The 25,398-nt window shown below is 48.3% G+C and overlaps 1 protein-coding gene across 2 annotated transcripts in view; it reads left to right on the top strand.

Moving 5' to 3' along the window:
- Positions 1-5,096: 5,096 nt before the first annotated feature.
- Positions 5,097-25,398, top strand: part of EHD3 (EH domain containing 3) — a 41,727-nt gene continuing 21,425 nt past the window's right edge. Inside the window, exons 1-3 of one of the 2 annotated variants that reach the window (XM_075925328.1) lie at positions 5,097-5,350; positions 12,918-13,968; positions 20,501-20,677. In XM_075925328.1, coding sequence (XP_075781443.1) covers positions 13,742-13,968; positions 20,501-20,677 — 404 coding nt within the window. In that variant the 5' untranslated portion in view covers positions 5,097-5,350; positions 12,918-13,741. Of the gene's footprint in view, positions 5,351-12,917; positions 13,969-20,500; positions 20,678-25,398 lie in introns of those variants that run through there. The other variant, XM_006118065.4, reaches the window with a different exon arrangement.

Here is a 25,398-nt window from a genome sequence, read left to right as displayed (position 1 = left end):
TGGTTTGTGTGCTGTAACAGCTGCTCTCCCAGGGTGTATCTAGACTACAGGGTTTTTTCGAAAAAACTGTACCTTCGTCTAGACTACTGCTGCGTTCTGTTGACAGTAAATCAAAGGAACGCGGTGGTTTTGTCAATGGCGGTAAACCTCATTCTACGAGGAATAACGCCTTTTTTCAAAAGTCATCTTTCGAAAAAAGGCACTATTGCATGAAAACAGGGCTTTTTCGAAAGAGAGCATCAAGACTCTCTTTTGAAAAAGCGAGCTGCTTTTTCAAAAAATCGTCTTGTTGTCTAGATGCTCTTTTTCAAAAGAGGCTTTTTCGAAAGATACTGTTTTGAAATAGGCATGTAGTCTAGATGTAACCCCACAGAGTTAATCCTCCCTGTCTCTTCCCTTCCTCCCCTCACTTAGGTCCCTTCCAGTCCTATGATTCTATGAAACCATGATGGACCTGACTGACCTTGGTTTAGCTTGTGAAAAGCAAGACAACCACAAAACCAGACTATGGAGCAAAAGAATCCAGCCACTCAAAAACAGCTGGATAGATATTAGAATGGCTTTGCAGATGTACAGTTCATGAATAGTAGAGACAACCAGTAGAAGAAATTGCACCTTTTTAACCAGAACTATGTTGATTTCTTCAGACTTATCTCATTTAAAAAAATAGAGAAAAAATGCACAAACATTTTTGAAATTGGAAAATTGTGAAAAAAATCAACATGCTGTTTCAAACATTTTCAGTTGAGATGCAAATGCTTTAAAGGTTTTTGTTTTACTTTTACTTCTACACTATCTCAAGTAACTAAGGAAGAAACTGAGGCAAGAAATTTGACCTGCAAAAAATACAATAACAAGGTAATTTTCTGCCACAATGAATATATGTGCAGAACAGGTAATCACCATCGGGATTGTGAACTATCCAACTTCCATGATCCATTTGGAGATCAGCTGGAAGAACTACTTGTTTAAGTAAGTCAGATCATAAAAAGAAATCAACCAGAGATGACAAAATATTTAACCAATGGGGGAAAAACATATTTATTCTAAAATATTTAGTATCTTGGGGTATGTCTACACTACAGCGCTAATTCGAACTAACTTAGTTCGAATTAGTTAATTCGAACTAAGCTAATTCGAACTAACGCATCCAGACTAAAAAACTAGTTCGAATTAGCGTTTTGCTAATTCAAACTAGCATGTCCACATTAAGTGGACCCTGAACCGGGGTTAAGGATGGCCGGAAGAAGTGCCGACAGGGCATCAGATGAGAACTTAGAGCGTGGAGCTGCTGCCTCAGGCTAGCCAAGGGCTGTACTTAAAGGGACCCGACCCCCACCCCCCGGACAGACAGTTCTCAGGGGTGCCCTGCTTGCAAAGCAGTCCTGTCTTGGAGTGCCCTGAGTGCCCACACTGGGCACATCACAGCACTCGGCCATCAGACCGGCTGCACTTGCCGCAGGCTGCCATCTGGGGAGAGCGGGCAATTGGGGGGCTGCAGGAGAGCTTCCACCCCCAGAAGCCCACAAAGCCAGCCCAGTCCTCCCCATCGGGGGCTCATACCCCATTTCTCCCTCACCTCCTTCCACTTACCCTTCCCTAGCCCCCCTTCCTGATGTACAAAATAAAGAAAATGTGTGTTCAAAAATAGAATCTCTCCTTATTGAACAAAACTGGGGGAGACTGGGAAAAGGAGGTGGGAGAGGGGAAGAGAGAGGGTGGGAGAGGGGAGGACAACTAAAATGATCAGAGGTTTGGAACAGGTCCCATATGAAGAGAGGCTAAAGAGACTGGGACTTTTCAGTTTAAAAAAGAGGAGACTGAGGGGGGATAGGATAGAGGTCTATAAAAGCATGAGTAGGGTGGAGAGGGTGCATCAAGAAAAGTTCTTCATTAGTTCCCATAATAGAAGGACTAGAGGACACCAAAGGAAAGGAATGGGTAGCAGGCTTCAAACTAGTAACAGAAAGTTGTTCTTCACAAAGCAAAGAGTCAACCTGTGGAACTCCTTGCTGCAGGAGGCTGTGAAGGCTACAACTAGAACAGAGTTAAAAGAGAAGTGAGATAAAGTGATGGAGGTTGGGTCCATGGAGTGGTATTAGCCAGGGGGTAGGAGTGGTGTCCCTGCCCAAAGTTTGTGGAAGGCTGGAGAGGGATGGCACGAGACAAATGGTTTGGTCACTGTCTTCGGTCCATCCCCTCCAGGGTCCCTAGGGTTGGCCGCTGTCGGCAGACAGGCTACTGGGCTAGATGGACCTTTGGTCTGACCCAGTACGGCCATTGTAAGCTCAGGGCTCAGGGTCGGGGGTCTCAGTGGACCACCTTGATTTTCATGCACACCTGCTCCTGGACGGCAAGGCTGGCAGCTCTCCTGCCCTAGACGGCCACTTTCCTGTGCCTAGTGCGGAGGTCGTGGACGAGGTCCATGATGTCCGCACTAGACCAGGCGGGTGCCCGCCTCTTGCGGTTCTGGGCAAGCTCCCGGGAGCCGCCAGCCTGGTCCCGGGAAGAGGGGGAGGACTGGGGGGCATCGGGTGGCTGGCTCGAGCCGTGCCTGGTGCAGGGTCTGCCAGCTGGGTGCTGGCAGGCTTGCACCTGGCACGGGCATCGTAGCCAGCCCATGCCCCTTTAAGGGGTCCAGGGCCGGGAGGGGGGCAATAGAGTTTCCCTGGTGTTGGCCAGAGTGGCCACCAGGGAAAGCTGGAGAGGGCTAGCCTCCCACTAGTTCAAATTAAGGGGCTACACACCCCTTAATTCGAACTAGTAAATTCAAACTAGGCTTAGTCCTCGTAGAATAAGGTTTACCTAGTTCGAACTAAGCGCTCCGCTAGTTCGAATTAAGTTCGAACTAGCGGAGCACTAGTGTAGCTCCTATCAAAGTTAATTCGAACTAACGTCTGTTAGTTCGAATTAACTTTGTAGTGTAGACATACCCTTAGAGATAATGGAACCATCAAATGTAGCTCTTTTATATTCTTCATGAAAGAATGCTACAACAGAAATAAGTGAATACAAATATAAGGGTGATCTTGGCCTATTGGCTTCAGTGGGACAGAATTTCACTCCAATCTTACAAAATGATCCCACTTTCACAAGAAGTTATCTCTATGAAATCTCTTGTAGTTTCTGTGATTACAATAAACACTAGCACTGGTGGTCATACACTATCATTGCCATTCTAAGGTGACTCTTCACTGGAGACTACTAGAAAAGGAAAACCACATTTAAGAGCCTGAAAACCCTATTATCCCTTACTTGTTCATTCTTATTCAAATGCAAAGACTGTGTTTTGTATCAAATGGCCAACACAGAGGACCACTTTCATCCCAGTCAGTCTTCAGCAGATATAAATTGACTGACTGCCTTTCATGCAGAGTTGGAATTGTTTATGCAAAACAAATTTGGTTGCAAGATTCTTGAATGCAGCTTGAGTTTGGTCGGGGTATTTTCACTATCAAGTGTGTGTTATATGGACCACCCAGCACCAGGTAGAAGGTGCCAGAGCTTCTGACTTGCTGGGAGCTGTTCAAAAATGCCTCCTGACAGCGTTCTTAGTGAAGGATTTAAGGCTTGCCTTCAATACCATGCTACATCTGCCAACATAGCACATTTAGAGAAATGCTCTGTTAATGAAAGAGCGCTCTCCCTTTCCACCAACTTCATACCACACAACAGATATACTAACTCAAGAACCAAACCCTGCAACAAAACCTGTTGCCAACTCCGTCCACACCATCATAGGACCTAACAACAACAGCTATACCAACAGGGGCTCATTCACCTGCATATCTACTAATGTGATATATGCCACCATGTGCCCACAATGCCCCTCTGCCACGTGCCTTGGCCAAACCGGACTGCCCGTATGCAAAAGCATAAATGCACACAAATCAGACATCAAAAACAACTACATTCAAAAACCCATAGGAGAGCACTTTAACCTTTCTCAACACTCAGTAATAGACTTGAAAGTTGCCATACTTGACCAAAATAACTTCAAAAACAGACTGCAGCATGAAAATTCAGAGCTGGAATTCATATGCAAACTTGACATTATTAGGCTGGGGCTAAAAAGAGAATGGTCAGGTGAGCTGACAGCCTCTGTGGGCCTCTGGGCAAGGTGAGAGGTGGGCCAGCTCTGCACTTCTGGAAGAGACGGGGCCTCAAGTGGAAGGGGCGGCGGTAGACGCAGTCAGCCCTGTATGTTTCCTGGAGCATGGAGTACCTCCTCGCAGAGCCATATGAAGAATGCTGCACAGTGTTCCGGCAGTGATTTAAAGAGCCCAGGTCTTCAGCTGCTGCCACAACTACCCTCTTTGTCCCCATCAGCAGGCCTGATTATGGGAGTGGTTAGTTCACTGCAAAAAGTAATTTTCCCTCTTTTGATATTCACACCTTCTCATCAACTGTTGGGAATGGGCTGCATCCACCCTCGCCAAACTGACCTCGTTAGCTGGTCCTCCGCATAGTAATGCTACACTCCCATCTTTGCATGTGTATATATATCCCTGCCACACATCTGATGGTGTGGGCTCCAGCCCATGAAAGCTTATGCCCAAATAAATTTGCTAGACTTTAAGGCACCCCTGAGTCCTCATTGTATTTTGCTGAAACAGACGAATACAGCTATCCCTCTGAAACGTGTCATCTTCCCTCAGTTATCATGACTTCCTAATTCTCACAGAAACAAATGGAGATGACTGGTAATTTGCTTGTCTTTTCTACTTAGATTATGAATGATTCAGGGCAGCGACAGTTGTTAGAGGGTGTGACAGGCTGTCACTGACCCGGGGGCGGGACGGCCGGAGCCCCCGCCGGCAGGGGGCTGGCAGCCAGGTACGGATCCCCCAGTACTTCCCCAACGCGAACCGGAGGGGGCGGTGGACTGGGGCACTACCCCCGCGCCTGTGCCGGCGACGTGAGCACGGCCCGTCCCCCGAGGCCCCGCACGGCGAGGGCGGGGCGGAGGGACACGGCTACCAGGCAGGGCCACACGCCGGGACGTGCCCGGAAGGGGCGGAGCCCTGGGTGGCGGCCGGCGCGGCGGGCCGATTTAAAAGGGCCCGCCGCCAACGGGGCAGGGGGCAAGCTCCTCGCAGCGGCGGAGGGGCGGCCCCTGCCACAGGACGGAGCCCAAGCGCCACGCCGCCCGGCTGTCGGCCCGGCGTTGGTCCCGAGGCCTCCGGGACAGCCACTGCCCCTGGCAATCGGTCAGCCCCTCTTCAGACGGCGGACGGACCCCGCCGTGCCGGACCAGGAGGGAACGGGACAGCCAGGGCCGAACCGGGACCAGAGAACCCGCCCCAGAGACCTCGCTCGGACACCGGACGCCACGGACCGCCGAACCAGGGTAGGTTCAGGGGCACCGGGCGTGATCCGCAGGAGGCACCCGGAGGGAGGAAGGAGCCCGGGGCAGGGCGCTTTTGGCGACCGTGGGTGGACGAGCTTAGGAGGGAGTGAATCCTCCCTTCCCCCATTCACCGCGCCGGGGCACTAGCAAGCCCCGGCGCCCAGGGCCCCGGGCTGGGACCCGGAAAAGGGGCGGGACCGGGTCCCCTTCCCTCCCCTGTAGGAACAACCCACTCCCAACGACCCTAGCAAGGAGAACTACGATGCGGACCCCGCAGAGAGGGGAAACCCCGACCAGGGGCCGGCGCCCCACTCCGCCTGGACGGGTAACTATCATAAGGTTCGCTGACCCCCCCTTTCCCCTGGGAGGGGGTGATCGCACCCAGGACAGGGGCCCCCTAGCAGGGACCCGGGACCCAACAAGGGATCAAGAAGGGGTCAGAGGGTTCGCAGACCCCCCCTCTCCCGCGGAGAGGGGGTGATCGCACCCCCGAACTCCTACAGAGGGCTTATCCCTTCACCCTTCTACTTCCCTGGTCCTTTTAATGTCAACAGAGAACAGCAATACCCAAGACTGGAGATGCAAAAACTTCCATGTTTACTGGGGTTAGCTTTCAGCAAGCATGATTTCAGTTTTCTTTCTTTTTCCCCTTGTTTTTCTCCTCTCTCATTTCCTGTTTGTTCCTAATATATTTAGCAATAATTTCAGGTCTACCTTAACCAATCATTCTACTGAAATTTAACTAACAAATCTTAACATATTGAAATGTGATTATCTAACCAATTATATCCCACCACCTTAGTTGGTTTACACCCAGCAAAATTAATTATTCAGGAGACACAAACAATCAAAGAACCAGTCAGAACCATACAAATAAACAATAGAGAAATGGGAAACATAATAATAAAGCAATACAAATTGCAAATTTTGCAACCCCAAATATTAATAAGTCCTCGCCAAATAGAAAGCTATCAACCCACTGGCTAAAAATGTGCCAAAACTGGTTTCCCAGCTTATGGATGCCTCGGTTTCTTAACCTAAACCAGTTTGAAAATAAGGTCTTAGGCCATCATATACAAATACTGTGATTTTAATTATTTGGTTTTATACCTCTGTAGGAAAACACCTAAATTCTTACAGTATAGGCCGTAAAAGGCAGGCCTGAATATCTATATCCTAACAATAGTCTCTTATGTTTGGATGATTTTAGCAAAGCCAATACAGAAAAAATAATTAACAATAATTCAGACTCTGTAGACATGCCCAGTGTTTGAAGAGGCAATGGAAAATCAGCTCTCTGACTTCTAGAGCAGTGGCTTTCAACCTTTATTTCAACCAAATAAAAGATTTGCAGACCCCCTAAACAATTTTAAATGTTGGTGCAGCCCCTACTGGAAATATTAGCTGTAGTCTGCAGATGCCCATGGGTTCATGGGCCACAGGCTGAAAACTATTGTCCTACTGCAGTGGTCTCCAATCTTTTTAAGCACAAGATCACGTTTTGAATTTTAAATGCAATATAAGATCTACCTCAAACCCAAATACCTTGCCTCACCTACTTCATGTCCCTTCTCTGAGGCCCTGTCCCTGCTCACTCCATCCTCCCTCCCTTCCCCATCTTCCCTCCCTTTCACCAGGCAGAGGCAGCAGGTTGCGGCACAAACTCTGGTCTTGGGCTAAGGGATCTGGAGTGTGAGGGGGCTCTGCGCTGAGTCTGGGGCAGGGAGTTGGGGTGCTGAAGGGAGTTTAGGGTGTAGTCTTTGGGAGGGAGTTTAGGTTCATGACTAGGGCAGGGGTTCAGAGCTGGCTCCAGCTGGACGCTGCTTACCTCAGGTGGCTCCTGGGTGGTGGTGCAGTGGGGCTAAGGCAGGCTTACCGCTGCCCAGCCCTTGCATCACTCCCAAAGGCAGCCAGTAAACTCCCTCCATCCTAAGCTCTGTTGTGCTCCCTAGCTCTGTTCTGTGGAGATAGGATACAGGATGGGAGAAGGGGCACCCTGACAACAGCACTCCTCCTGTCCCTTCCCTGCTCTGTGCCACAAGCAGGAGTCTTGGGGCGGAGGGAGCTTCAAGGCAAAGGGCAGGAGGTGCACAGCAGTGGGGAGAAGGGCAGCTGAAGTGCTAATCTTGATAATAGCCTCTTGGCCAAACTAGTGAAGATCACCTGTCAGAAGCTCCACGATCTACCAGTAGATCCCGATCTACTGGTTGGTGACCACTGTCCTATTGGATAGTACACTGCATAATCACTGGAGCAACAGCAGAACCTCTTCACATTTCTGACCTTTATTCCCAGTTATTCTCACTGAAATAGGAGGTCGCTGTGTATCTGCAGTGTCCGCCATGGAGCAACTTCGGATTTAAACTGGCTTCCGTGAAAGGAGAATCAGGCCACCAAAAATCTGTTGGATTTGTCTTTTCTAATCAAATTTCCATGCTACAGTTGGTGGAAATACAAATGTGACTTTGTGAAGACTGTGCAAAATTAAATCTCTCTTCTATCAAGGTGCACATTTTCTTTCCCTGTCTGAAACAATGTACAACCAAAGAAAAAACTAGATCTTTTGGAACAAATTATTTCTGTTTTCAATACACCAACCTGCAAAGAGTATTCAAGTTCCGGGGGGGGGGGGAAGCGGGGGGAGGAAAAAGCAGAGCTGAACATACATAATATGTTGTGGTGCTTAATACCTTATGCAATATAGCAGGCTTCAACCAGCATGGGACAGATTCTGCCATTATAGTTACTGTTCATTAAAATTAAATGGAATTGTTGACAATAATTATTTGTTACGGAAGTGTGTTGTAAAAGAGAACGTGGCAAATCATATATATAGTAGCCCAGTGTCTGCCCTCTGGGCAGCCCATGATGCATGGGAAGTGCGGGGCCCAAACGGCCACTTGCTCCCCCACGGTGGCCTGGCTGAGCGGCACAGAAGTCAGCCGAGTGCCACGGCGGGAGGCGAAGGGGGGCGGTACGGTGACATGTGGCGTGACAGTGGCTCCAGGCCCCGCCCCCTGGCTCTGAACATCACCACCCCGCCCCCCTTCGCCTCTTACCATGGCGCTCAGCTGACTTCTGTGCTGCTCAGCCAGGCTGCCGCATGGGAGCAAGTGGCGCAAGCAACCATTTGGGCTCCACGTTCCTCATGCAGCACAGGGAGTGTGGAGCCCAAACGGCCGTTTGGGCTCCACAGACCCCCGAGTAAGAGGCAGGAGGGGGAGAAGAAGAGAAAGAGAGAGACAGAGAGAGAAGCAGGAGGCAGAGGAGAGCTGAGAGAGTGAGAGAGAGAGAGAGAGAGAGAGAGTGGGAGGCAGTAGGAGGAGAGAGAGAGACTGGAGGCTCAGGAGAGAAGACCGATGTGGAGGAGAGACCTGAAAATCCCGTCTTATGATGGGCTAATTGGCAAGTATAAAAAGGATAGGATGTAAGCTCACATAAGCTCTCAGCCTGCATACAGATGTCATGGTAATGGCAACATAGGTTTGCCTAAAGAAGAAACAAACACAAATTGTTTGCCAAAATTCAAACTGAATCTTTTCAGTAAAAGTCTGAAAAGTTTGAAAGTTTTCCTTTGCCTGTCATCTTTGCTAGATCTGCACTTTCGAGTCCACCCCTCTTGCCACTAAAGTCAATGGGAACTCTATCACTAATATAAATGAAACCAGGAGCAGCTTGTGCCCAATTCCAGACAGGGCCAAAACTGGAGATGTTGAACCTCGAAGGTTGCTAGGTATCCAGTATTCAACCGGACAGTCCATTTTTTGCCCCCTCTGTCCAGTAAAAAAAATCCAGAAAATACCAGACATGTGCAATGTCCGGTATTTTCTGCTTTTCTGGCTGGGCACCTGACAGAAACTTGGCATGGGTGGGAGGAGTGGCCGGGGAGGCAGGGCCGTGATTGGCGCTGGGAGCCCTCAGCTCAGCTGGTTGCATGCAGAAGCCTGGTGAGGTGGGTGTGGTGGCTAGAGACGTGTGGCTGGAGACGTGGGGCTCCTAGCACCGATCGCGGCCCTGCCTCCCCAGCCACTCCCTCTGCCTCTGCCAGGCTTCCGCACGCAACCAGCTGAGGGCTCCCAGTGGGAATAGGGAATTAGCCCCGTCCTCTTTGGGAAGTGTAAATTACTTCACCCCTTTTCATCAGACAGTCTGCCCTCTGCTCAGAGCCCAGCCAGACATTCTGGCCCAGGAGTGGGGGTAGAGTACGGCTCCTTCCACTTTCTGGTCACAGATTTTCAGGCATATAATCCACTTCTTCTCATGGCCAGAATATGGGACAGGCTTGAATCCCCCTTTATTCCCCTCCACAGCTGAAAAAAGGCTCTGAGAGGCTAGCTCAGCCTGGCAATAGGATTGCCAGGTGGGAGCCTTCAGCTGGTTGCATGCTGGGAGGTTCAGGGAGTCAGAATATATGATGTAAACTGTTGAATGTTTATAATAAAGTCCCCATTCAGTGTTAAGCATAGTTGTGGTGGGTTTTGTTTGTTTGTTTGTTTGTTTGTTTGTTTGTTTTGCTCAACAAATTTTTAGCACGTTTGTTCGGTATTTATGTATTTATGGTTTTTGTTGGGGTATTTTTGCTTGACAAATTTTTAGCACGCGTGTTCAGTATTTCTGGGAATCCATCTGACAAACCCATGAACCTCTGCTTCTATTGAAGCAATGGCAAAACTCCAGTCAACTTCAGGAAATTGGCAGGAATTTCACTCTGTGAAATCAAAATGTTTTGTAACCAAAAGTTATTTCCTCTCTGTCATACATGTACACTGGTTTGGTGAAGTGTGGTCATAGCACAGGCATATACAGATTTTTTTGCCATCTGTGGACTGCTGGTACTGTGGTTTTATTAAAGGTTGTTTTGCATTAAAAACATTGAAAGGGAAAAAGTTGCTCAGATTATGGGCCAACCAGCTATAAATGTCCTATTTAATAATATTTAGTTATTACTGTAAGAGTGTAGATTAAAATAGTCAAAGTGGGACACCTCATTCTTAATTTAGGTATCTAAATAAAAGGTGCCCACTTTTCAGGAGGGGCCACAGGGCATGTAATGCTTCGAAGACACTTCAGCCAGAGAAAGGTTGTTTGACATCACTGGAAATCAGTCAGAGGCTAAATGTGGAGCTAGGTACCAACCTCTAGGCATGTAGTTTGAAAATATTTGCCATGATTTTCTTCTACCAATGCCAGCCACATATATGGCAGACAGGGTGGATTAATATAGTTCATATTTTAACCGCGCTGTTCTATGCCTAGTAATGTTACACATAACTAAAGAAAAACAATAGGTTTGCTAACATGGCTAAAATGCCAATGAACTATACTACTCAGCTGGCAGGTGTAGTGATTGCTGACATAAAAATGAAACCCACCACAATACAAGCTCCCTTGCGGGCACTTTTCACAAAGACATCAGAGCCTAAAGAGGCAACAGAGACTGCACTACCTTCTCCGCCCCAGAGTTCAGGTGAGGACTGAGGTACATTTTGGGGGCAGTATGACAGATCACAACATATCCTCTCTCTCCCTCTCTCATAGATATACTAGAAGATTTACCTGGCATTGCTCAGATCCTTAACTCAATTTTTGTTTTTTGGAAAATAAAATGAAAAAGTACATGCTTCATTGAAATCATTGCTGTGGGGTGGGCCTGGGGATGAGGGGTTCAGTATGCAGACTGCCCCAGGGAGAGAGGATTACCCCAGCCCTCTCTCACAGCAGCAGCTTGAGGACCGGTTGAGAGGTGCCTCTCCACAGTCACTGCAGCTCTCAAAGGAACAGTGGTGGGGAAGGGTGCATGTTCCCAGCTAAGTCCAGGTTCATCTGCCGTCTGCACTCCCCAGCCAGAGTGAGGAATGCAGCAAACTGCACTGTTCCCTCACTTGCTGCCCCCTGTGGTCATTCTGGAGTATAACGGTCTTGGCTATCACAGCCCTGCATTTCCGTTTGATGAGAAACAATCACATTCTATGCACATCCCATTTTCCTGACACAACCAAACTCTGACTTTGCTTTAAGTTATGATGAGAGGAAGCTGCACACCACTTGGTGGTCCTAGCTCTTACCATTTAGGAGTTCTTGAACAAACACTCACAGATGGAAGGACAGACAGACACACAAACTCCTTCAAATATATAGGAGATATATAAAAGTCTCAGAGGGGTAGCCATGTTAGTCTGTCACTTTAAAAAAACCTTAAAAAATAACAAATGGTCCTGTAGCATCTTAGAAACTAACCAAAAAATATAGATAGACCATGAGCTTTCATGGGCACAACCCACTTCTTCAGATGAAAAATATGGAGCAAGAGGTTCGGGGGTACAAATATAAAGTAGAAAAAGAGGGGAGAGGAGCAGAGGGAAAAAACCGTCAATTAAAGTGTCTGTGCTAAATGAGACTAATGGAGTGGGCTGTAAGTGCCCAATATTTAGCTTCTGATGTCATTTGGGTTTTGAATATACAGGTAGTCCCCGGGTTACATGGATCCGACTTACATCGGATCCCTACTTACAAACGAGGTGAGGCAACCCCGCACTAGCTGCTTCCCCCCAGCAGACTAGGGAGACGCGAAGCTAGCGCCCTCCTCCCCAGCAGATGAGGGAGACACAGAGCGGCTTTTCTCAGCAGACACCTCAGCTTGAGAATAAAGGACTGAGGGAAGTGAGGTGTGGGAGAATAAAACTGAGCTCTGGAGAAATGTTTGGCTAGAGTTTCCCCTACAATATGTACCAGTTCCAACTTACATACAAATTCAACTTAAGAACAAACCTATAGTCCCTATCTTGTACGTAACCCAGGGGACTGCCTGTAATGGCCTATCCAAGAGATGTCTTTGTTCATTCCTTGGTCAAATGTGTCAGATTTTCATACGAAGACCAGTTCCTCAGACTGTCTCTCTCTCTCTCTCTCTCTCTCTCTCTCTCTCTCTCTCTCTCTCTCTCTCTAGCTGGTTTCCAAAATTACTTTGTAAGAGGATAGCCCTTTTAAAGTATAAAAGGATAGCCTCTTACAAAATAATTTCAGGAACTAGCTAGAAAAAGAGTACCACCAAGAGTTGGTTGTGAATGGGTTTGCCAGTGCTGGTATGAAGAAGGTTGGGAACCACTATGCAACAGGACCATTTGTTATTTTAAGGGTTTTTTTGAAAGTAGATATATAGTTAAAGAGCTCTGCTAATCTAGCTTCTTTGGGCTGAAAAGCACTCTCAGAAACATACAGTAGGGTCCAGGCTCTAACCTGGCATATCTCATCATATGACTAGGGGTTGTCAGGTGTCCGGTTTTTGGACAGTCCAGTATTTGAGCTTTCTGTTTGGGGAAACAAATTGAGAAAATATAGATGTCCGGAATTTTCTACATAAAATGTAATGTAGGTTGTGATGCAATGTCAAGTGTCTCCGGTATTTTTGTTGAAACCATCTGGCAACCCTACATATGACCATTGCAGTCAGTGCAGCTATGCCAAGGTACCCAAATCCAAAATGAAAAAAAGTGTTTGTGAATCAATCAACCGTGTGTCTGTCTGTCTGTCTGTCTGTGTAATCCGCGTATCCTACGTCTCCCTCTAGATGGCGCTGTGCCCTGACCCTCCCGCCCCAGAGATGACTGTCCTCGACTGCAGCTTTCCCAGGCGCTGCAGCAAATCCCGAGCAGCAGCGGCAGCTCCTCCTCCCAACATGGTGCTCCCCGGCTCAGCCTCACCCTGCCTGTCAGAACGGCCGGACCTTGCCAGGCGCTGATGACTTCCGCTGCTGTCGATTTCCTGAAGGGCTGAACGGCATTTAAACGCCAGCTGCGGCCCCGGGGGAGGCTGCCGCTGAGACCCCGCACCTCCTCCCCAGCGCCGGAGAGCAGCATGCCCGGCCGGGAGCCGAGCAGCGCGCCAGCCCCGCCTCTCGGACCCGAGAGGAGAAGTGAATGAAGTTGAGCATCGCAATCGCCTCGCAACCCGGCGGGCTGGGCAGAGGCGTTTCCCCTTTGCCTCATCATTGCAATTCGAGACGAGTTTTTGTGCAGACTTGCCTGTTGCAGAGTCAAAAAAAAAATTTACTGATCAAAGCTGTGGGGGTGACGAGCGATCCCGGAGGAAATCAGGGAGAGGATCGTCTCGTCTTCCGCTGATGCAAGATAAAGGACGTTGCTCTGCAGCCACTGAGGGTATCTCCTTGCCCCCTTCCCAAGCTTCTTGCTCTGCATGAGAGAGAATGCGCCTTCCTAGAGGGTAACCAGCAACCCCCGGGGATAAAGCAGCACATTTCTGCTCCATAGTCACAACTGCAGGGTGACTAAATTCAGGAATTTGCTGTCTCTGGCTGAGCCACGTACCTCTTCTGCTCTGTGTCGTGAAGACCAAGCTTCACTGAAAGGCAGGCGCCTCTCCCACCATTCCAACATGTTCAGCTGGCTGGGTACCGATGACAGGAGGAGGAAGGACCCCGAAGTGTTTCAGACTGTGAGCGAGGGGCTCAAGAAGCTCTACAAAACCAAGCTGCTCCCTTTGGAAGAATACTACAAATTCCACGAGTTTCATTCGCCAGCCCTGGAAGATGCGGACTTTGATAACAAGCCAATGGTGCTACTGGTGGGGCAGTATTCCACTGGGAAGACCACCTTCATCAGGTAATAAGTTGGCCTATTTTCTTGAGGTGTGGCAAGTTCTGCTGTGGTGGAAGAAGCCAATTTAGTCCTCTGATATGCACATACAATTCCCATCAGCCAGTGCAGGGTGTACTTGTATCTCCCAGGACAGGTTTTGGCCTACAGTATTCTTTTGCTCAAGTGTTTTTGAGTGTGAGGGCAGCCCTGTCTCTTCTCTCCAAATCTCCTGGGGTGCCAGGCACTGATGACTTGCAAAAAGGCTGTTGCTTAGGAAATTATCACTGCTGTTTCTTAAAAATGAGAGAAAAGTAATTTCTGCCATGTTAGAATATGAACTCAGATCAGGAGCAAATGGCCCAAAGCAAGATTGCTGGAGAGTTAGGGCATCACCAGCAAGAAATAAGTCATGCTGACCCATTTGTTAGTAGTTATGCCAAATGTATACACTTCTGTGCTTCAGCAGTTGCATCATCACCATGACCCATAACACTTACTGTCCTGTGTATCCCCATGGCTTTTAGAAGGGAGTTGAACAGCGTGTCCCCTGGATGTGTCTCTAAAGGAATTTGTTGATTTCCCAAATGCACATCCTGGGTAAAATTTACTGTGGGTTCTTTGGGATTTATATTTTTCAGTTTATTTTTTTTTCTTTGTACAGTGCTTTGAGGTTCCCCTATGAAGGGGGGTGGGAGGTTGAGCGGTTGGGTGTGAAACAGAACTGTCAAACTTCAAGGATCTAAAAGCAGCTCCTCCTACCTGTTTCAGCACCATCTAGTACCTCTGTATGTTCTGTGCTGCTGCAGGTGTCAGGTATGTCCTACAGGAGAAGTGATTTCAGTGGAAGGCTAATAGCTAATAAGCAGTTCTGGTGGAGCAGCAGAGAGGGATAAACAAATGCACAGTCCTATTATGAGCTGGCCTTGATTACAGGTCAGTTCACTTATGCTTCGTCTACACAGCAGAGCCATATCCCGATATAGCTATTCCGCATCTTAAGAGCAAGCCTGTTATATCGAAATATAACAGGCTCATGATTCTGACATCCCTGTAAACGTCATTGCACAAGGGATAAGGGACATTTCGGAATAGCACCAAATTTTGAAATAAGCTATTTGCATAGCTTTGCAAAGCTCAAATTGTGTAGCTTATTTTGAGATAAGTGTGGTATGTAGCCACACCCCCATAGACCTCAGCAACAATACTAATCCCAGGTCAGCTCCCTCTCCTTGGATCATACTTGAGCTATACCTTCTCCATTTCCTCTTTGGATTCACAAGACGAATATCTTGGGCCCAGTTCATCACTGAGTATCTATTATTTGTTGTAAGGATGTACAATGTGAACTGGTTAAACTATATGTTTAACTGGTTAACCAGCGCACCGTGTCTCACTGCAGGTAGGGGACTGTTCCAGCTGGGCCAGGTGCTGGTTAACCAGTTACTGGTATAAGGGTGTTGCTTACTAGGTAACCAGTTACCCATTTACATCCCTATTTTGATGCTGGAGTAACTGCATTAAAAATGAATAACACCGGCATAAAACCACAGTAAAGCAGAGATGGGGTCAGGCTTGTCTCCCTGGGAGGAAGCTCTGCTTTTTACCAGCATGTTGTGACTTACCAGGGAAAGAGCAGGTGGGGTGGGTGGGAGAGAGAATGGAAGAGCCAGTAAAACTGGCAGTGCCTGAATGACCTTGTGGAATACAGGCAGTTTTTCCTGCTCTAATATTCCTTGCAATCTAATACTGTACCCAAGAGCTAGACACAGAATGCATTTGCAATGCCTAGCCAGCCACTTGGCTGGCAAGTGAGGCATAAACCCTTGTGTGCTAGAAAGTAGAGAGTGCAGCTGTCTTGTTTGGTCTCGTGAAACCATTTTTAAAGAAGGGTTGGGTGCAGGGAGAGAATTGCCTTGCATAAAGCAAAAACAGGCTGGCTGCCCTCCTCTCTCCCAAACAAACACCTGAATCTTTGTTCTTAAACTCTGCTTTGGGCTACTTGGAAGATCTGAAAGGGATGGTGGGACCTCATTTTGGATCCCTCCTCATTTTCATTCTCATCCCTAGGTCAGAGCAGAGCTGACGCCACATTTGGGAAGATCATTAATTCTTCCTCTGTAAGTTTGCTGCCTGCACATCCCTTTGCCTCAGTCTTAGCCCCCATGTCTATCCTTGTTCCTTCCTAGTCTCTGCAGCACCACTGAGTTCCACACCCTCCCCCCCACTTCCATCACTAAGCGCACCACATGAGACTGACCCCCGAGATCCCTTCTCCCACTCAAGCCCTCTGAGAGCAGAGCTGCCCACTATGCAAGCACACTCCACCACAGCTGTGGGATGAGTGTCATGAGGCGGCAGCATCCCCTCACCTCTGGGATCAATGCACTTCTTTGGCAAGTGAGCTGTCTCTCCTGAATCAGCCAGTTCTCATTGGTTACCCCACATCTGCCTGCTCCACTTCCTGCTCCTGCTGTGGACACAGGTATGATGAGCGCTCGTGGGAACCCTAGGGAGTGCAGAAGAGGCCATCCTGTTTTTCCATGGATGAATGAGGCCTTTTGAAGTATGTCTGTCCCTCTGCAGGTGCTGGTGGGCAATGGGAGATCTGGGAGCAGACTAATGCACTGTTGGGACTGAAGATGGAAACATTAATTTAATATGAGAAGCTGGTCTTCCATAATTCTGATCTGGTGGAAGCAGGAAATGCAAGGAAGCTTGGGAGAGGTTACAGTTTGCAGACGTGTGAGTTCAGATAATCTGATGCTTTTATCCAGACTAGCATCCACCATTATCAAGGGAACATAAGTAGAAGCTAAACACAGGGGAGAAGTAAAACACTCCTCCTCTGCCTCAGCAGTTGGATGAAGCTAGCAATGGCTCTGAAATCTGGGGACTCTCTCTCCTCAGATTCGTAACCAGGACTCTTGGAACAATGAAAGGACAGGCTGCCCCAGAGAATCCATCCTCTCTTCACACTGAGCTTGGTATGCTCTAGCACAGGACTTGTAGCCAGCCCTGCTACGTAGTGCGAATATGACCAATACAACTCAGTCATGTATCTGTTGAGGCACAGGGCACTGAATTAAGGAGCTTCCAGCACAAGGAGAACCTATGCCACCACATTTGGGTTTGGACCATGTTCCCTGTAAATTGAGCACTTGTGTAACCACTCAGGAGATTGATATCCCCCAGCTGATTAGCAGGGTGCCCACAGCTAGGTGTTGTATTTCTATTGGTGGCACACATGCCACGGTGCACATAAACATTTATTCTGCATGTGTATGGAAAAGATTAAAGGGAACATCAGTTTGAACCCCAAGCCTCCTCCCTGAAAGTTGAAGGGGGCATCTACAGCCAAAGTTTTGATCCAGATGAAATTGTTCTAGGGTCTCTTGAAGCCTAAGTGGCAGCATCTTGGGACCAGATTCCTACTGTGTCTGGAGGTGGAAACAAGACAATTAAGGTCAGCTGTGAACTATTTCTAGCGGCCAGGCAGCAGGGAGGCTTGCTGCGTGTTTGGAAGTCGATGAAGTGAAACTGAAATGCTCCCTTTGGTGTTAGTGCAATCAGACTGTTCTCTTGCCTGCCTTCAGAGACGCAGGGGACTGAGTCTTGTTTTGCTAAGTGAAAGTCATACTGTCCTGCATTTCAGCTGGTACATTTCAGCCCTCCCCTCCCTCACGCCTCCCAAATGCCTCTTGGCAGAGCTTCCAGATCTGCAGGAAGGGCATATGTGCCTGAAGAGAGACAGTGAGCTGGCACCTTTACCTGGAACATTTAAAGCGCTTCCTTTAACCACTAACAGCCCGGTCTGATCTTAGCAGTGACAGCAGGATTCCATTGGAGTCTGGCTCTGCAACATTATTACCTTTTATGTTTCCTGCTTGGGGAGGGGATGGCAGGACAGGATGTGACTATTTTAATTAGCGAGTGGTCTGTAGTCTCTGCTAAAAAAAAAAAAAAACTGTGGCCTGGGTCCAGACACCCTGTTAATAAAATTAACAAGTGGCTACAGCCCTGCTGTCTGTCACAAGTTGTTTTTGGTGCAGGCATCTCATCACACACTCATTCTCATGCTCTGCTACCCCAGCTGACTGCTCCTCCAGGCACTGCTCTCTGCCTCCCTGCACCCTTTATGCAGCCACTACATCATCTCTACCTCTCCACAGCATCCTGCCTGACTCATCACTAAAGCACCCTCCCCTCCCCCCACATCTTGCAGCGTCCTTGCTGGAGGAGCAGCACTTCTGTCCTTTCTAGCAGGTGGCAGCAGTGTCTCGGGGCTAGAATGGAGGAGCCTGCCCTAGAGAGGCAGCCAGACATTGACACCACCAGTCCTCAACCAGCCTCCAGTCCAGGAAGTGTCACAGCATGATAAAGCCCCTCGCTTTGACCCAGGGTAAATGGTCAGATGTTCCCCTCTCATGGGAGTTCAGGGGCCTGGATTAAATGTGGTGGTGAGACTAGTTCCTGGTGGACAAATATCCACTTCCCAGCTGGCACGGTCTGGTGCCCTTCAAGACAGTTGGGACCTGATCAGGCAGTGGAGATTTGTCTTCCCTTTTCTCTCTAGCAGGGATCCATACGGCTGAAAGTTAAAGAAGAGCACCTGGGGGAGAAGCTTGAACTACAGCTGCCCAGGGTAGAGAACTTTGCTGTCACCTAGCACCTTATCATAGAATCCCAGGGCTGGAAGAAGCCTCAGCAGGTCATCCAGTCCAGCCCCCTGCCCAAAGCAGGACCAACCCCAACTAAACCATCCCAACCAGGGCTTTATCAAGCCAGGACTTAAAAACCTCTAGGGAATGGAGAGTCCACCACCTCCCTACATAACCCATTTTACAAACCATTGCATTCACTGGGCCAGTGTATTTATGTTACTCTCCTCTCTAGTGTGCACTGGGTTTCTTTCAGCACAGGCGGCTTGCAGCACTGACCTGAAGCTGTGCCTTTAGTCCGTCAGACTAGCTTACACACTACTTCAATAGATTGCCTTGTGTTCCCAGAGCACAGCAAAGCCTTTGTTCCGGAGTTCTCCTGTGGTACGATGTGCCCCGAGCTGCTGGAGAGTTCTCACTTGAGAATTTACACTGCTCGGTATCTTAAACAGAGGAAGCAGATTCTCATTTCATACCACATGTTGCATGTACAAGTTAAAGCAAAGTGACCCAACTGCTTTTGTATCTGTTTGAGTGCTTGTGGGAGGGGGAAGGGTTAAGGTTGTTTTTTTTAAATAAACATTTGGGGGGATGGGGGGGGGGGGAATTACCAGCTGAAAGGAGATGTGATAAAATCATCCATTCCAGCTAGCTAGAAGAGGAGCATTTGCTTTTTGCTTCTGCTTTTTTAGAGGTCTTAGCTTTCATTTTTGTTACAGTCACAGAGGTGGGTTTAAGTCTTTTCACAGAATACTTGTGTGATATCATGTTGCTGGCATAACTCAGAAATGAGTATAAATCAGACTATTTTATTACAAAGTTAAAGGTCAGGGTGGAGATCTTCAACAGAGCCTAACTCCCCTTTATGCCTTTGTCTCCTTTGAGTATCATGTCTATTTTTCCTATAGCATTTTCAAATAGATATTTTAGAATTCCTGACTCAAAGGAGTGCTTTTACATTTGTTGGCTCAGATAAAACTGCCAAAAGCTCCAAGGAAAGCAAATAAAAATGTATTAGGACTAGGCTGTTGGTCTAGGGCAGGGGTGAACAATAATTTTTGCAGGAGGACAACTTCATGTATTTTGGTATGCAGTCACAGGCCAGCTCCAGCCCTTCCAGAAAGGTTAGAATGGTTGGGGCTAGGGAAAGAGAGAGAGAGAGAGAGAGAGAGAGAGACCCTGTGTTACAGATGTAAGCAACTAATCAACTATATGGTAAGCCCAGGCTTATCAGGTAGGTGAGTCATTACTCAACTAGTCAATTCTCCCCTTGCTGCCTCTGATACAGAGGCAGCAAGTGGGGAAAGCAAGAGCCAGTGCTGAGGGTAGCTGGCTTAAAAGCCAGTTCCCTCCAGCACCATCTCTGCACAGGACAGGGAGGCAGAGGTGCAGCAGGGGACCCAGCCCGAGATTTTGGCAGCTGAGTGGAGGATAGTGGTGGCATTCAAGCATCTGCAAAGCCTTTCTGGATTGTGAGCTAAGCCCATCAGCTGAATGCTTCTGCTAAAATGATAAGGAGCGATGTTAATGCTGTTAGGTTTCAGAGTTAACCACCCTATTTGTAATGAAGGGGGCAGTTTGCATTTTTTCTTGGGTAAAGAAATGGATCCGTTCCAAACTTCTAACAGACTGACACATTGATTTACCCAATAAGCAGGAGAATCTCTTCACAGCCTTGAACATTCTCCCAGTTTCTACATCTGATTAAGCTGAGGCCACTGCAACTGAGATCCCAAGTAAAGCTACCATTGCATTTGCAGACTTCCAGTGCTAAAAATAGCCTGAAAGGACTGCACTCTGCACCCCATTATTAAAGCTGATAGTAGCAGTCTGCAGCTCTGACAGGAACTCAGCAGTTCAGATTTCACCCATCATCATGCCCTGTTTTCTCTCCAAAGGTACCTGCTGGAACAGGATTTCCCAGGGATGAGAATTGGACCAGAGCCAACGACTGACTCCTTCATCGCCGTGATGCAGGGAGATGTGGAGGGGATCATTCCTGGAAATGCACTGGTGGTGGATCCAAAAAAACCCTTCCGGAAACTCAATGCTTTTGGCAATGCCTTTTTGAACAGGTCAGTGTGTTGCACTTGTACACCAAGGTGGAGCGGCTCCAGAGGGTCACAACTAATCCCAGGTGAACAGTACAATGAATGGCATCTGGGCAAGGCATCATACAAGTTTCCCTCCTCCCCACCTCCTTTGCATCGGAGGGCAGCACTCCACCCTCTGATTCCTTGGCATAAGCCAGACCACCAGCCAGAATGACCTGGGCTGAGTTGTTTTGTAACATGGACAAGAGACAGAGCTGAGGACACTAACCTTGCCTTGTATCTAATACCACCTTGAAACCACCAGAGATCTAGGGCTGAAGGATTGCTGCATGCCGCTTGCTCTCCCCTGCCTTTACATAGTAGAGGAATCTAGGAACATAATGGCTGTGTCTAGACTGCATCCCTTTTCCGTAAAAGGGATGCAAATTAGACATATCGCAATTGCAAATGAAGCAGGGATTTAAATCCCCCCTGCTTCATTTGCATAAAAATGGCTGCCGCTTTTTTCCAGCTCGGAGCTTTGCCGGAAAAAAGCGCCAGTCTAGACACGGATCTTTTGGAAAATAAAGCCTTATAATTGAAATAAAGCGTCTAGACTGGCGCTTTTTTCCAGAAAAGCTCTGAGCCAGAAAAAAATGGAAAAGGGATGCAGTCTAGACACAGCCAATCAGTTCAATACCTTGGCCAAATTTGTGTCTGCTGCAACTCACCCAGAGCCTGAAGAAAAATCAGAAGTGAAACAGATCCAGTGTGTTCAGGCATTGCTTGAGCATCCCTTGAAACAGCATCCAGATCTCTCCCTTCTGTTGCACTGATTTAAGATACAGACCGACCAGGGCTCCAACTCCCCCTCCCTCCCTTATAGAGATTGTCCCGTGGGAAGTGCTCTGCATCACAGCTTGCTTTGGGCTCATTTCTCTAGACCCAAGACAGCCAGTGTGAGCATTACATCTAGAAAGCCACACAGACCTTCCTCGCTCTAGAAGCCCAGCGGCATACAAACTCCAATCCAGACAGGGCATCAGTTTCTTTCCTGTAGCTTTCTCTGACACCAGTGCTAGCATTGGCAGCAGCAGCTGTGCTCTCTAATGCCCTTCTCCACTTTTCCTGATGGTGTCTGGCAAAGCAGGCATGCTAGACCCTCTGCCACGTGTTCTGCAGCATTGCACTTTAGCTCCACTCCTGGCTTCCGGGCTGCAAAGATGGCAATTGAAAAGCAGCAGAGCCACCAACAGGAGAGAAACATGGGGGTATTGCTGTAGCCGAGCATGAGGTGGCAGAGTGTACAGAGGGGGTGGGGAGTGGTGGCCGTGCTAGGCCTGTGGTGAACCCTGAAGCTGGTATTTGATCACAGCACACACAATACTGGTGTGATGTGGCAGAAGTTCCAGAGAGATTTCTTGGTGTTTTCAGTGTTCCACAGGGCCCAGAACTTCTGCATCCAGCCAATGATCAGGACTTGTCACCCCACTCTTTCCTCCAGGTCAGGGGTGTGTCACCGGGCAAGCACTCGCCCCCATGGCACCACAAGGTGGTCACTCAGAGAATCAGCACTTCTGCCTCAGAGTGCCCCCGCCTCTGATGCAATCTTTTTAGTTCAGCCCTGGCACTCTTGGGGCCTTCCGTCCCAGGGAACCCCCAACATACACCTTGCCTCTGGCCTACTGCCCATCATCATCTAGCCCTGTACCTCAGGGGCAAACCCCAGTCTGAACTGACCACTCATCATTAGCAAAGGGCTGTGGACTTGCTCCCTTCTCCTATCCTGGCTGTTTCCCTGTAGCCTTAATACACTTACCTCAGGCCTTGCACCCTGGGAGCTAGGTGAGACCAGAACTCCACTGCTCTGCCTTTTCCCAGAACTGCTCTGTCTCAGAAAGCCTCCAGCTTCCCTGGCTGCCAGGTCTCTCCCACTCCCAGCTAGAGCAAGGGTGCATCTGTTCACCTCCCTCTAGGAGCCCTTATTTATACAGCCCAGGTTAGGCCCTAATTGGCAGTATCTGCCTCAGCTGGGGGATTTACTCTCTAAGGGCTGGGTTTTACCCTTAAAGGGGCAGTGCAGGGCACATGCCCTGTCACAGGGTGGTTTGCAGTGTGGAAATAATACCCTCTACATAGAGTGCAGAAGTGTTAGATCAACCCCCTGCCCCCCAAAAAAAATCCACCATTAAAAGCAACTCGGAAAGGAGTTGCAGAAGCTTTCTCCCCAAGGAGAGACAATTCAGGACAGTCCTAGCTGCCCAAAACATTGTGGGTGGAGGACAGCAGCGGTAATAAGGAGGCTGGACAGAGCGTGAAGTACAAATGCACTTTTCCTTTGGCTCCCTGATGTACACAGATGACTTGCTCCTAGTACAAGCCATGAATCTTCACATTGTTGCTAAGCTTCCAGTGAACTAGTTCATCTCTTCACACCTGCTCAGTTATCCGGTCATCCTCCTCTGCTACAGGAGATATATGTGGGTGCATGAGAGGCCTTTATGTTCACCCCTGATTTCATTGACAGGAGGAGAAGCACAGGTCCTGCTGTTTATTCAGGCAGTCGTCAAGAAATCTGATTAGCCCTTTCTGTGCCCACATCTAAGCAGTAAATAGAAAGAGGCCATATTGTCTAAACTGCCAGCTGTAAAGACTTCCAGCGGGGAAAGTCTGGTACAGTGCATATGGTGGTGTCAGACGTGCCTTTTACCTGACACATACAACTACATAAAGCAAAAAACAACTGCTTCAGAAGTTGGTCCTGCTGCTTTGTCCACAAGATGCCATAGGCCACATCCTCAGTGACCCAAACAAAGTTATACCAGTGTACAATACACCAGCTAAGGATCTGACCCATTGACCAGGGGGAGTCAGGAAGTTTATTTGCCAAGTGTGGTCAGTGCCACATCTGGAACATGTCCTGTTCTTGGTAGGGGCCTCCTTGCCAGTGAACATTGATAAGACCTGTCCTCACCCAGAGAGCCAAATAAGAACATAAGAATGGCCATGCTAGGTCAGACCAAAGGTCCATCCAGCCCAGTATGTGAATGTTTTTTGTCTGATCTGGCCCATCCTCTTCCATCCTCTCCTCCTGACTAAAACTTAGAAAATCTCTATCAATAGGCTCTCCTCTAAGATAAGTCTCTGTCCGATTCACATGCTCCTCCACACGAATCGGCTTTCCCTCATCTCTTAGTTTAAAAACTGCTCTGCGACCTTTTTAATATTAAGTGCCAGCAGTCTGGATCCACTATGGTTTAGGTGGAGCCCATCCTGCTTGTGTAATTCTGCCACCCTCGCAACACCAAGGTGGCACTAACCTGATGGCTGTTATTGTTTAGCTGTTATATTGCACCAGACCTGCTGACAAGGGGGCCCAAAGGGGGCCGTTGCCCTGGACCCTTTAAATCACTACTACAGTGCTGGGTAGCACACTCTGACTGGCTCTTAAAGGCTGGTGTGGGGGAGGGAGGCTAGTTCCCACCTCACTCCTGACTGAGGCCTCACCCCTTCCAGGAGCAGAATCACTCCCCACCCTCCACCTTGCCCAGGGGCTCAGCAATCCTGCTGGTCCCCTCCTTCCCCCCCAGCAGCACCCAAAATATCCTGTATATAATTCTATTGAGGAACCAAATTCGTAATGGATCCCCGGAAGCCCTGTGTATTTGTATTTTAATCGTGGCTGCTTATTTTAAGCCAGCACTTTGGCACATATGATCAGTTGCCTACGGTACTTTTTCCCAGTGATACCATGGGGAAAAACTGCAGCATTCCCCAAGCAAACCATGTCTAAAGTGGGTGGAATGTCTAAGAGATGAGAGTCACAGCAGCCAGTTAAAGACAGTAGCAAATATAACTTGGCTTGTCTAGTGAATGAGTCATCTTGGTAGTCAATCACCATGAAGGTCAGTATCTGTCCTTCCCCCTCGCATTTCAGAACTGAAGCTGTATAAGAGCATTGGGATTTTTCCTGGGATAAGGATCCTGGTAGCATTTCACCTCAGAGTGCAGTTCTGTTCTGAAAAGTAGTATCAGCATGACATCATACAGGATTGTTTTTGTATTGGGCCAGGTTTCTGCTGCAATCAACTGCCATTAAGTACCACAGAGATGGGCTAAGCAGGCGACAGTCATTGCTCTCAGTTTCTGCAGAGCACCAGCTGCAAGACCCTACAGCAGCTGGGGAAACATCATACTCTGGCCACTCCTTTGCCCTCCTATCCTTCGCCACCACATGCTATAGAGGCTGAAGTGAGACAAAAACACACAGGCTACGTCTACACTGGCATGATTTTCTGGAAATGCTTTTAACGGAAAAGTTTTCCGTTAAAAACATTTTCGTAAAAGCGCGTCTAGATTGGCAGGATGCTTTTCTGGAAAAACACTTTTTCCGGAAAAGCGTCTGTGGCCAATCTAGACACACTTTTCCGCAAAAAAGCCCCAATCGTCATTTTCGCGATCGGGGCTTTTTTGCGGAAAACACTACTGTGCTGTCTACACTGGCCCTTTTCTGGAACAGTTTTCCGGAAAAAGACTTTTGCCCGAACGGGAGCAGCACAGTTTTTCCGGAAAAGCACTGATGATTTTACATTAGATTATCAGTGCTTTTCCGGAAATTCAAGCGGCCAGTGTAGACAGCTGGCAAGTTTTTCCGGAAAAGCGGCTGATTTTCTGGAATAACTTGCCAGTGTAGACATAGCCACTTTGTATCAACTGGGGGCTCCTGGAAGTATCCCCAGCCAAGAGGCTGTAGGGAGTACTCA

This window comes from Pelodiscus sinensis, chromosome 3 (genome assembly GCF_049634645.1).
Source record: "Pelodiscus sinensis isolate JC-2024 chromosome 3, ASM4963464v1, whole genome shotgun sequence".
Classification (NCBI taxonomy): Eukaryota; Metazoa; Chordata; order Testudines; family Trionychidae; genus Pelodiscus; species Pelodiscus sinensis.
The sequence above is the reverse complement of the archived record's forward strand: the minus strand, read 5'-3'. Positions and strand labels throughout refer to the sequence as shown.